The 13,016-nt window shown below is 51.7% G+C and overlaps 1 protein-coding gene across 2 annotated transcripts in view; it reads left to right on the forward strand.

The window, feature by feature from the left end:
• The window catches only part of TRAPPC3 (trafficking protein particle complex subunit 3), a 15,789-nt gene extending 4,503 nt beyond the window's left edge, over nt 1-11,286 (forward strand). The window contains exons 2-5 of one of the 2 annotated variants that reach the window (XM_006148678.3): nt 6,380-6,477; nt 6,697-6,796; nt 10,001-10,183; nt 10,613-11,286. In XM_006148678.3, coding sequence (XP_006148740.1) covers nt 6,380-6,477; nt 6,697-6,796; nt 10,001-10,183; nt 10,613-10,732 — 501 coding nt within the window. In that variant the 3' untranslated portion in view covers nt 10,733-11,286. Of the gene's footprint in view, nt 1-6,379; nt 6,478-6,696; nt 6,797-8,136; nt 8,267-8,485; nt 8,586-10,000; nt 10,184-10,612 lie in introns of those variants that run through there. The other variant, XM_006148679.3, reaches the window with a different exon arrangement.
• Nucleotides 11,287-13,016: the final 1,730 nt, after the last annotated feature.

Below are 13,016 nucleotides of genomic sequence, written 5' to 3' on the forward strand. Positions count from 1 at the left end.
GCCTGTGTGTGTGTGTGTGTGTGTGTGTGTGTGTGTGTGTGTGTGTGTGTTTAGGCTATAGGGTGTGTGCATTGGCTGGAGAGAGAGAGGGAAAGTGCAGACTCACCTAGGGGACATGGCCCAGCAGCAGGGCCTTCTCCATTCTGCTCGCACGACTTTGGGCGTGCACGCACATGTGCCAGCATGACTCACCTCTGGGTCTGGGGCTTGAATCACGCAGTCGGCCATGTGGGATCCAGCCACCTTAACCTCCATGCCATCTGCTGGCCTAGGCAGAGAAAATATTTTTTAATTAAAAATAATTTATGTAAAGGAGGTAATAATATTCCCTAGGGCCATTCTGAGGAATAATTGAGAAACCATGGGGGAAAGCTAAGAGTTTAACAGTTGACCTTCAGAAATGTCAGCTAGCATCCTCCTTAGTAAAGCTGCTAGCCTTCTTGTGTCTGCATAGTGGCCGGCTCCTGAAACCTGAGGACCAGGCCTGCTCTTCTGTGGTGTGTTAATAACCCATCCCCAGTGACCCCTCAGAGCTTAGTGAGTTACTACACAGCACTTTTGAGTCTCCACGTTGGGGCCAGTAGGTGGCATGGTGAAGGCGCTGGACTCTTACATGGGTGATTGCAGTTCAAGTCCTGTGGGAGTCCAGCACTTTAACCACCATACCACCTGCTGGCCCCAATAAATAATTCTTTCTTTTGAGAGATTTTTCCTATAGGGCATGTGTGCTTGCTAGAGAGACAGAAAGCGAGAAATCAACTTCCAGCCAGGATGGTCACACTGCAGTCCCTTCTCCATTCCTCTCTCTGGATTTGGGCACGCACGTACATGTGTCCAGTGTGAGTTTTAAGCTGCTGGGTTTGGGATGCGAACCACGGTTGACTGTGTGCGAGTCCAGCGACATAACCATTACATCATCTGCTGGTTCCAATAAATAATTATTTTAAAACAAATCTCTATTTCTTTCTCTCCTCGAACCTAGTTCAGGGTGCTCCCTGGCACTACACCACATAGACGCAGTTTAAGAATAAAATATCTAGAGGCTGGCAGGTGCATGGTGGTTGAGGCACTGGCCTCCCATATGGCCGACTGTGGTTCCCCAGACCTGGTGGCTTCCTTTCTCCTTTTCTCTTTCTCTCTCTCTCTGGTAAGAGTAAAATAAAATAAATAAATAAGTTGAAAGAAAGAAAAAGAGGAATAAAGTATCTGTTTTGAGTACACTGTGCAGCCAGTACATTGCATTACAGGCATGACCTCACTGGGATTGCGCAGTGACACTGGAGAGCAGATGGTACTGTTACCATTTCATCGGTGCCGTCCAGGGGTGTCCAGGAGCAGAAAGCAGTTACTTCCAATAACGAACCTTAATTTTTTTTTTTTTTTTTTGGAGAGATTTTTGCAATAGGGTGCATGCACTCGCCAGGGAGAGACAGAAACAGAAAGTGAGAAATCACCCCCCAGGGGGGATGGTCACGCTGCAATCCCTTCTCCTCCATTCTCCTCTCGGGATCTTGGGCACGCACGCACACGCGCCTGGCGTGAGTTTTAAGCCACCGGGTCCGGGACACGAACCGCGGTCGACTACGTGGGAGTCCAGCGACATAGCCATTATGCTAACTGTTGGTTCCCATTTAGAAGGAGATTTTTGCTATAGGACATATGTGCTCACCAGAGAGACAGAAAGTGAGAAATCACCCCCCAAGGGGATGGCCATTTCACTATCCGTTCTCATTCTCCTCTCAGGACTTTCATGCGCCTGGTGTGAATTTTAAGCTGCTGGGCCTGGGTCCAGTTGACTGCGTGGGAGTCCAGCCACATAACCATTACACCGTCTACTGGTCCCTATTTATTATTATTGTTTTTCATTTGACCAGAGAGAAAGGGAAAGTAAGAAAGCAAGCGGCCAAGTCTGGGACTCGAACTGCAGTAGTCCATGTTGGAGTCACCACCACACCACCTGCTGGCCCCAGTAACAGCTTCTCAATTCAAAGAGGCTGTTGAGTCTCAGTTGCCTAACCTGTCATCTGTGGAATGGGGTTGACGTTCTCCTAGCCTCTCGCGGTGGCAAAGATAGTGAGAAACCCTCCATGAAGTCGCTCTGAGAGTTTCACAGATGCCTGACTATGATCATTACATGCTAAAGCAGCCTGAGAATAGCAGTGTGGCAGAAGGTCACATCTCTGTTGGTGAGAGTGTGGTGCTTATATTTGGTGAAGACATCAGACAGGTTGAGCTACCTTTACTTAAGGCTCAAGAGAATGTTTGTTCTAAGGGTCAAGGCCTAGAACACAAGTCTTCAGACTGTGGCCTCCCATTCCTTCTGACCAGAGAGAGAGAAAGGGAATGTGAGAAAGCAAGCCAGCAGTTGATCATGTGGGAATCCAGCTCCTTTAACCATTACATCACCTGCCGGCCCCCAACCTGGTGTGAGACGAACTGCTCAGTCAACCCTGGGGGATCCAGTTGCCCTACTGGTCCCTGAAAGTATGAAGTTATTTGTTTATGTCACTCACTGTTCCAGAGAGTCTTGGCTCATAACCAAAGACGGAGACAGACTCCCAAATTAAGAGAGGGTGTGGAAAGACTGGGTCAGAGATCCCAATCCTAGATTGCAGGTGCGTTGGTTATGTGACCACGAACAGATCTGGCCATGACTTTGACTCATCTGACTGTCAGCGAGAGACAGCTGCGTGTGTAAGGTGATGACGTTGAATGTTGCTGGCCTCCATGGTGGGCTGAGGCCGTTGGAGTCTTCACCCAAGGGCTCATTAATAATGGAAGAAAAGCTCTTCTGACTTAATGCAGTGGTGCCAACTCTCGGACTGGTAACTGCTGGACTGTCTCCATCCATTCATGCCCCAGTTATTGAGTGCCAAGCCTTGGACTTTGCTGAGAAATCATTCCCCTCCTTAATAGCTTTCCTTAATTGCCATGTTTAGTAAATGGTCTCCCAGAGACACCCAGTGCCGACTGTTTTAGTTGCGTTCAGAGAGCCTTCGTATCCTGAAACTTACCTTCTTATTTTTATTTTTTATTTTTTTAGCAGTTTTTGTTAGAGGGCGCATGTGCTTGCCAGAAAGACAGAGACACAGAAAGCGAGAAATCACCCCCCACACACACCCTCCAGGGGGGATGGCCACGCCACAATCCCTTTTCCTCCATTCCCCTCTCAGGATCTTGGACTTGAACCACGGTCGACTACATGTGAGTCCAGCCACATAGCCATTATGCCAACTGCTGGTCCTGAAACTTACCGTCTTTGACTGGATTGCAGCTACGTTTTCTGGCTTTTTTCTTTCTGTTTGTTTCTGTTGTTACTGAGGGGGACTTACTGACGTTGTACTTATAGACAACAATGAATAGAATCAATATTGACTTGAAAACTTTTAGTTTTTGTCTCCAATAATTTTTTCAATAATTAGCTGTTTGGGACACTTGTGGCATAATGGTTAAGGCGGCTGGATCCCACATGACTGACTGCACTGCTAGCTACTGGACCCAGAGGCTTGAAAAACATGCTAGGTGCATGTGAGTGTGTACCCAGAATCCCGAAAGAGGGGATAGATGGAGTAGAAGGGATTGTGGGGTGACCATTCCCACTGGGGGTGCTTTCCCATTTTCTCTCTCTCTCCAGGGAGTGTACACACTCTTTGGCAAAATTTAGAAAACAAAAAAGAGAAGAATAATTGCTTGTTTGTCTTTGGGCAAATTATTTAACCATTCTGGATCTCAGTTTTCTCATCTCCAAAGGATTGTTTCCTGCTTTTTGTTCTTTACTGAGTTATTGGGAGATGAAACTGATGTGGCAAAAGTACAGCGCACTAGGGTAAGAAGAAGGCACTCAGATTCTTCTCACAGGGACCCACCAGCAGGCCACGGCAGGTGGGATAAGGAACACTGGGTTTAGAAGCTTAGGCCTTAACGTTTCCTGGATTTTCTTCCCTAGAAAGCTTGATTTTTCCTTCTTTCCCCCCTCCCTCCCTCCTTCCCTCTCTCTCTCTCTCTCTCTCTCTCTCTCTCTCTCTCTCTTGCTTTCTGTTTGTTATAGGGTGCCTATGCTCAACAGAGACAGAGGGACCAGCAGATGATGTAATCATTAAGTCGCTTGACTCTCATATGGTTGACTGCAGTTCAAGTCCTGTTCCCAGTGGCTTGAAACTCACACGGGGCACTTGTGCATAGTGCCTAGAATCCCAAGAGGAAAGGGGATTGAGGCTTGGCCATTCCCCCTTGGAGGTGATTTCTTGCTTTCTGTCTCACTGTTTTACCGGCGAGGACATGCACCTTATAGCAAAAATCTCTCTTAGAAAAAAAAGAGAGAGAGAAGGTGAGAAATCACCCCCCAGGGGAGATGACCACACCACAGTCCCTTCTCCATTCTCCTCTTAGGATTTTAGGCACACATGCCTGGCATGTTTTTCAAGACAACAGGATCGGGACCAGCAGTTAGTGTAATGGCTATGTCGCTGGACTCCCACGTAGTCGACCGCGGTTCAAGTCCTGGACCCGGCGGCTTAAACTCACGCTGGACGCACATGTGTGTGCCCAAGATCCCGAGGGGAGAAGGGAGGAGAAGGGATTGCGGCGTGGCCATCCCCCCCGGGGGTGATTTCTCGCTTTCTATCTTTCTGGCGAGCGCACGCACCCTATAGCGAAAACCTCTCCAAAAAAAAAAAGAAAAAAAAAAAGATGACAGTGGGACCCAGGACTCAAACTGCCCAGTCAGCTCTGCGGGATCCAGCGGCCCTCACCACCAGTCCACTGACTGGCCCCCTCCCATGGAAGACTTGAACATAGAGAGGTGCTTTCCTCCAGGTCTGGCAAGACTCCGTTCAGGAGGGGCAGGTTGGGTGGCAATCTTGACTTCCATTTCGGAGTCAGTCCTTGGTCCAGTGTGTTCGTGACGTTTTTCTCGCTCGCTCTCATGGACGGCGCCTCCCCTCCCTGATAGACAGTGCCACTTTTACCTCCCACTTCTGTTTCTAAGTAGATAGGTGACAGGCTGCTTCTTTTTTTTAAAGGATTATTTAATTTTATTTATTTATTTATTTTTAATTTGACCAGAGAGGACAGAGAGAGAGAAAGAGGGAAAGTGAGAAAGCAAGGCGCCAGGTCTGGGACTCGAACTGCGGTCAGCCATGTGGGAGTCCAGCGCCCTTACCCACCACGCCACCTGCCAGCCCCAATGACAGGCTTCTTTATCTGAGAAAGAGCCTTTGTGCTTTTAGTTGTGGTAATAATAGGATTGTCAGAAAAGTCATGACTTTTTTCTGGTTTTCAACACAAAAATGTGTCGTGACTTTCCCGACAACCCAGCAGCAAGCAGCCCAGGTCAGCGCTGTGTCCCTCATTCACTATACCGTGCTCCTCTCTGCGGCGCCCCCTGAAAACGTCAGCTGCGCGCCAGGAGGAACATTGTCCCCCCCACGCTGGCGCTGGAGAGGGCTGCCCCAGTGCAGTGGACTTTGTCCAGGCTCCTTCCTTCTCCGGGGACTGGCTCCTGGGTCTTCTGCTGCTCCTCGGGGAGCCGTGGGGGTGCTGTTGGCCTCTAGGCCAGGGCATCCTGAGGCCTGGAGAACATAGCATGTGCTGTAACACCTGATATACGGAGGCCAGTTCGTAAATAGCGACTTCGGGTTCTCTTTCACAGAATCTTTGAACAGCTACCCCTCCACCAGTTCCTGGGACCCGAGCTCAGGCTTGGCAGCTGTCTGAACTTGGGTTGCCAGAGCCTGCCATAGTGTGTTGGAAGGGGTCTGCTTGGTGCGTGCGGTGCCTCTTACAGTAGGTCTGGCTGCAGCCCTGCCACTTTGACCTTGCATGGCCAAATTTTTTGGTTACTTTACAGGGAATGATGTTCTTTTATTAAAAAAAAATTACTTATTTTAACATTGATTGATTGATTGTAATATTTGGGCTGTGAGGTCCAGGACTTGAACAATGGTCAGCCATGTGGAAGTTCAGCACCTCAACCACCATGCCACCTGTTGGCCCCTAGGGAATGATGTTCTTTCCCTCCAGAAACAGCTGATTTTCTTTTGACTCTAGGTAGTTGTATCTGGACCAGACTCGTAACACTCTAACTCTTTTTTTTTTTTGGAGAGATATTTTTTTTCATTAGGGTGCATGTGCTCACCAGAGAGACAGAGAGGGACAGAGAGAAAGCAAGAAATCGCTTGGGGGATGGGCATGCTGCAGTCTCTTCTCCTCCGATCTCCTGCTGGGATCTTTGGCACGCACACACACATACCCAGTGTGAGTTTTAAGCCACCAGGTCTGGGACTTGAACCTCAGTTGGCCATGTGGGAGTCCAGTAATATAACCACTACACTATCTCTTCCTTTTTTATGACCCTGACTGTCTTTTGAATCTCTCTTAGAGCTCTGAGCTCTTTACCCTGACCTATGGTGCTCTGGTCACTCAGCTGTGCAAGGACTACGAAAATGATGAAGACGTGAATAAACAACTTGACAAAATGTGAGTGACTCCCTCGTAGGAGAGACGGAAGTCTGTTGTCCTTTGTTGCCCAGAACAGGGTTCTCTGTCCGGTAGCCAGCATTTTAGGCACAGTTGGCTTTGAATTTGGTGGGCCGTTTTGAGGTGGTGATCCCTGCTGTCCCATTACCACTAACAGCCTCATGTTGGACTTGAGACATTTAGGCCCCATAATAATCTGTTCTCCGATTTTCTTCCTAGGGGCTATAACATTGGAGTCCGACTGATTGAAGATTTTTTGGCACGATCGAATGTTGGAAGGTGCCATGACTTTCGGGAAACTGCAGATGTCATTGCCAAGGTCATTATCCTGAGCCACCTGGCCATGCAGACGGTTGCCTGTGGGAGGCGGTGCTTATGCTCTCTCTGTCTCCCTTCAGGAGGCCCTGAACCTCCCAGGAAACTGGCTAGGCCGTTGCTGAGGTTGAAAAAGCCTTCCTGCCAGTTTGAGAAGAGCATAGATTATGAAAAAGGAAGGAGTGGTTGGGATTGCCCCTGTGGATTGAAGCCCCCCTGAAATCAGCCAGAGCCCTGGGAGGGTGTAGCAGGGTAGCACAGGGTGAAGAGTACAGGCTTTGGGGGCCAGCAGGTGGCACTAGACTCCCATGTGGCCAACCATGGTTCACGCTCTAGACCTGGAGGCTTGAAAATCACGTTGGACACATGTGCAGGTATGCCCAATATCTCAGTCGGAGAATTAAGGAGGAGATTTGGTGTGGCCCTTCTCCCTGAGGGTCATTTCTCATTTTCCTCTCTCTGTTTATCTCCAGCAAGCGCACCTGCCCTATGGCAAAAACCTAAAGAATATTTAAATAAAAATAAAGAGGGACCGCAGTTGGCATAATGGCTATGTCGCTGGACTCCCACGTAGTCGACCACAGTTCGTGTCCTGGACCCGGTGGCTTAAAACTCACGCCGGGCGCGTGTGCGTGCGTGCCCAAGATCCTAAGAGGAGAATGGAGGAGAAGGGATTGCGGCGTGACCATCCCCCCTGGGGGGTGATTTCTCGCTTTCTGTCTCTCTGTCTCTGTCTTTCTGTCGAGCGCACGTGCCCTATAGCAAAAACCTCTCAAAAAAAAAAAAAAAAAAAAAAAGATGGCGGATAGGGAAGGTTGTCTTCAGAGTCCGAGTGCTGAACCCTCCTTCCAGAAGAGAGTGGCACAGGGAACCAGCAGATAGCGTAATGGCTATGTCGCTGGACTCCCACGTAGTCGACCACAGTTCGTGTCCTGGACCCGGTGGCTTAGTGGAAGTTCAGCACCTCAACCACCATGCCACCTGTTGGCCCCTAGGGAATGATGTTCTTTCCCTCCAGAAACAGCTGATTTTCTTTTGACTCTAGGTAGTTGTATCTGGACCAGACTCGTAACACTCTAACTCTTTTTTTTTTTTGGAGAGATATTTTTTTTCATTAGGGTGCATGTGCTCACCAGAGAGACAGAGAGGGACAGAGAGAAAGCAAGAAATCGCTTGGGGGATGGGCATGCTGCAGTCTCTTCTCCTCCGATCTCCTGCTGGGATCTTTGGCACGCACACACACATACCCAGTGTGAGTTTTAAGCCACCAGGTCTGGGACTTGAACCTCAGTTGGCCATGTGGGAGTCCAGTAATATAACCACTACACTATCTCTTCCTTTTTTATGACCCTGACTGTCTTTTGAATCTCTCTTAGAGCTCTGAGCTCTTTACCCTGACCTATGGTGCTCTGGTCACTCAGCTGTGCAAGGACTACGAAAATGATGAAGACGTGAATAAACAACTTGACAAAATGTGAGTGACTCCCTCGTAGGAGAGACGGAAGTCTGTTGTCCTTTGTTGCCCAGAACAGGGTTCTCTGTCCGGTAGCCAGCATTTTAGGCACAGTTGGCTTTGAATTTGGTGGGCCGTTTTGAGGTGGTGATCCCTGCTGTCCCATTACCACTAACAGCCTCATGTTGGACTTGAGACATTTAGGCCCCATAATAATCTGTTCTCCGATTTTCTTCCTAGGGGCTATAACATTGGAGTCCGACTGATTGAAGATTTTTTGGCACGATCGAATGTTGGAAGGTGCCATGACTTTCGGGAAACTGCAGATGTCATTGCCAAGGTCATTATCCTGAGCCACCTGGCCATGCAGACGGTTGCCTGTGGGAGGCGGTGCTTATGCTCTCTCTGTCTCCCTTCAGGAGGCCCTGAACCTCCCAGGAAACTGGCTAGGCCGTTGCTGAGGTTGAAAAAGCCTTCCTGCCAGTTTGAGAAGAGCATAGATTATGAAAAAGGAAGGAGTGGTTGGGATTGCCCCTGTGGATTGAAGCCCCCCTGAAATCAGCCAGAGCCCTGGGAGGGTGTAGCAGGGTAGCACAGGGTGAAGAGTACAGGCTTTGGGGGCCAGCAGGTGGCACTAGACTCCCATGTGGCCAACCATGGTTCACGCTCTAGACCTGGAGGCTTGAAAATCACGTTGGACACATGTGCAGGTATGCCCAATATCTCAGTCGGAGAATTAAGGAGGAGATTTGGTGTGGCCCTTCTCCCTGAGGGTCATTTCTCATTTTCCTCTCTCTGTTTATCTCCAGCAAGCGCACCTGCCCTATGGCAAAAACCTAAAGAATATTTAAATAAAAATAAAGAGGGACCGCAGTTGGCATAATGGCTATGTCGCTGGACTCCCATGTAGTCAATCGTGGTTTGAGTTCCATACCCAGTGACTTAAACTCACGCTGGGCACGTGTGCGTGTGTGCCCAAGATCCCGAGAGGAGAATGGAGGAGAAGGGATTGCGGCGTGACCATCCCCCCTGGGGGGTGATTTCTCGCTTTCTGTCTCTCTGTCTCTGTCTTTCTGTCGAGCGCACGTGCCCTATAGCCCCCAAAAAAAAAAAAAAAAAAAAAAGATGGCGGATAGGGAAGGTTGTCTTCAGAGTCCGAGTGCTGAACCCTCCTTCCAGAAGAGAGTGGCACAGGGAACCAGCAGATAGCGTAATGGCTATGTCGCTGGACTCCCACGTAGTCGACCACAGTTCGTGTCCTGGACCCGGTGGCTTAAAACTCACGCCGGGCGCGTGTGCGTGCGTGCCCAAGATCCTAAGAGGAGAATGGAGGAGAAGGGATTGTGGCGTGGCCATACCCCCTGGGGGGTGATTTCTCACTTTCTGTATCTCTGTCTCTCTCTGTCTGTCTGGCGAGCGCACGCGCCCTATAGCGAAAAACCTCTCCAAAAAAAAAAGAGAAAGAAAGTGGCACAGGTGGGGGCAGGCCTCTCCAGCCTAGGTGCTGTCACAGGCGGGCTCCCGTCCACTGAGAAGCACAGGCAGGCCACGAGCTGCCCCTGGGTGCGATTCCTTGAAGGAGAGGGTGTGGAGTCGTGCACAGACACTTCTCCTTTTTGCCTTGGGTACAAAGCTTCATCTTGCAAAGAAGAAATTTTGTCCCTGAGCCACTTAGTTCCCCTGTACCTGTCTCGTCCCCTTCCCTGCTGTACAGTTGCTGCTGCTCTTCGTCATGTGCTCTGTGTCCCCTGGCAGGTCGCGTTCAAGATGTACTTGGGCATCACTCCAAGCATCACCAACTGGAGCCCCGCCGGCGACGAGTTCTCCCTCATTTTGGAAAATAACCCCCTGGTGGACTTTGTGGAACTTCCTGATAACCACTCCTCCCTCATTTATTCCAATCTCTTATGTGGGGTGTTACGGGGAGCCTTGGAGATGGTGAGTGCCGCTCTGTACCTCCGGGGCACACGGAATGTCGCAGGGGCTCCGTGAATGCTGGGTGGGTGAGAACAAAGAACCGCTGGCTCATCCTGGTGCGCTGCCCCTAGGAGGGTGCTGGGGTCCGAGTCGGGCGTCTCCAGCTGGCGATGACGCTCCCCACCAGGTGAGGTGGTGCCGGCAGCCCCACGGCCCAGGCGTGTTCGTTCCCAGCGTGGCCTACTCAGTGACAGTCTCGTTCTCGGTGTTCTCGGTCACCTTTCTCCTGTGGGCGGGCCGCTGTCTTCTGCCGAAGTCAGAGCTGGCGTCCCTGTCCTTGTGGGAACCAGCCCCTCGGGCGTTGTGGGTGGGACCTTTGCAGCCACATGCCCGGGGTCCCTCAGAGGCCGTGGCAAGGCCGCTGCCCCCACACTTTCCTGCTGTCCCCAGGTCCAGATGGCTGTGGAGGCCAAGTTTGTCCAAGACACCCTGAAAGGAGACGGTGTGACAGAAATCCGGATGAGGTTCATCAGGCGGATTGAGGACAATCTCCCAGCTGGGGAGGAGTGACCGTCCCCAGGCCTTGAGGGTCGCCAGCTGGAGCACTTGGGACCGGAAAGCCTCGGCGCTCCCTCCGCCTCCAGAGCTCTGACTCCCGTGGGTGCTCAGCCCTCCTCACCTGCCTCCCTTCTCTGCTATTCAGGAGCAGACTGATGCAGTGCGCTCCCCGCGCCCCTGCAGGAGGCGTCTCTGCTCCCCAGAGGGCCTGGATGGAATCACCCCTGGCTGGACATTCCGTGTGAATTTTCCACGGCTAGCCCCATTCCACTCCGTTAGGAGGGAAGCCCGGCACCTTTATCTGTGTGCCTTCAGAAAGCCACTGGCAAGTGGCCCGAGGGAATCTGGGGTTGTGGGGTGGAGGAGGAAGGGTGGGGCAGGGACGCCAGCTGCAGAGTGACACCACAGTGCGCGTGCCGGGGGAGGGAGCCGGTCTGCTGGAAACAGCGACTGACCGCCTGGCCTTCCATCCCGCCTGCTGTTTGAAGGTAACATCTTTTTTAAAGAGGGTCCGTCCTTTTTTCTTAGAAATTCTTCAGTAAAGACATTCTTGAGTGAAATCCCAATCATGTCTGTTTCTTCCTGCCCAGCCCCGGGAACCGGGAATTGCGTCAGAGTGGGGTGACCGGGTAGGCCCCTGGGCCTACGGCTGCAATCCATTCTAGCAGTGGTGTCTCCCGCAGACCAGGTGGTTCGGGAAACCCGGAGTTTACAAGTACATGGGGTCCCTTCAGAGAAGTTAACTTTGCCGCAAGATCTAGAAACGGACTATTACCCTAGACTTGCCTAAAGGACTTTGCTGGGCTCTCGGCCATCGAGTGGGAGATTTCTCTGCAAAGCCCACGTCGGCCCCGGTGTTGGGTACCCACTATGGAGCCGTCCCCACGTGTCACTACCGAACGCCGCGCCTAGTCTAAGCATGGGATTGTACTCCAGGGGGCAGGCCACTGTTACCAGTGTCATCCCACTAGTAAGTGGAGAGGCTGGGGCCCAGGCTGGGCCAAACTTGCCACCGCATGCATGCCTTTGTTTACTTACCTGTCGTGATTTTCTTTAGAATTATTTTTGAATTTAATTTTATTTATTCATTCATTTTCATTTGACCAGAGAGAGACAGAGAGAGGGAAAGTAAGAAAGCCAGCTGCGAGTCTAGTACTTGAACCGTGGTCAGCCATGTGGGAGTGTCCAGCACCTTAACCACCACGCCACCTGTTGGTCCCCTGTTGTGATCCTTGAGCTGCTGGGTCCAGGACTCGAACCACAGTCGGCCTCATGGGAGTCCACCTTCACTACCACCCATGTACGCTCTTAGTGGTGATACCCTTTGTCTGGTTAGCTCTCCTGGGGACAACCTGGGGGGGTGTGAGTCCCTAGGCTCAGGTTGTTGGAGGGGACGTGGCCCAGGCCTTCCCGGTTAGTGGGCCAGCCTGAGACGAGGCAGCCTGTCTCAGTTTCATTGTGGTGGAAGTGTGTTAGTTGAGCAAGTGCAGGACAAGGGCTCGGGGCTCCAGTAAGTAGGGGCAGTTTGTCTAGGACTCACGTCGTGCTGCGGGGTTAGGCCGAGGAGGGACATCCCCAGGAGAGCTGGCCTTCCCTCCAGGATCCCATCCTACTTGAAGCCTCTTTACCCTCTTTGGATACAACCCGGCCACACTCAGGCACTGAACTGCACAGGGCTGGGCCCAGTCCCACCAGAGTCTGAGTAGGTGAATGACAGAAGCGAGGGAGGAGTGTTGGGGCCCGGGTGGAGAAAGCTTCGTGTAGTGTCTGGACCCGCCGAAAGAGCCACCCCGCCCTTTCCTTCTCCGAGGGGACCCTGGCCCTCGCCGTCCTCCCCTGTACCCCACCTCTTCCCAGCAGCTGTCTCGTGTGAGGTTTTGTGCCGTTCCTTTCCCAGAGTTAACTGGGCGACGTTACTGGGCCGACGAGCTGGGACGACTCTTCCCAGTTACCCGCCACAGTTGTGTGGTGTGCACACAACTGGATGGGAAATGATGGGGACAGAACCATCATTTCCCAAGAGCCAGCACACCAGCCCCAGCCACCCAGCTTCCTGCCCCGCCTGCCCTTGGTCACCCCAGAGCTTCCGCCATACCCCGGGACTGAGGCTGGTTAGACCTAGGCAGCCCATTCCACTCATGTCCCCTCATGTCCCAGCCCTCCTGCCACCACATGGGAGCAGGTATGCCTGGTTAAGGGAGGAGCTGCTCGATGGGGGGCGGTCCAAGAGAGCCCGGCCCAGGAACCAGCAGTTAGCGTAATGGCTATGTTGCTGGACTCCCATGTAGTCGACCGT

This window comes from Tupaia chinensis, unplaced genomic scaffold, assembly GCF_000334495.1.
Source record: "Tupaia chinensis unplaced genomic scaffold, TupChi_1.0 Scaffold000239_1, whole genome shotgun sequence".
NCBI lineage: Eukaryota > Metazoa > Chordata > Mammalia > Scandentia > Tupaiidae > Tupaia > Tupaia belangeri.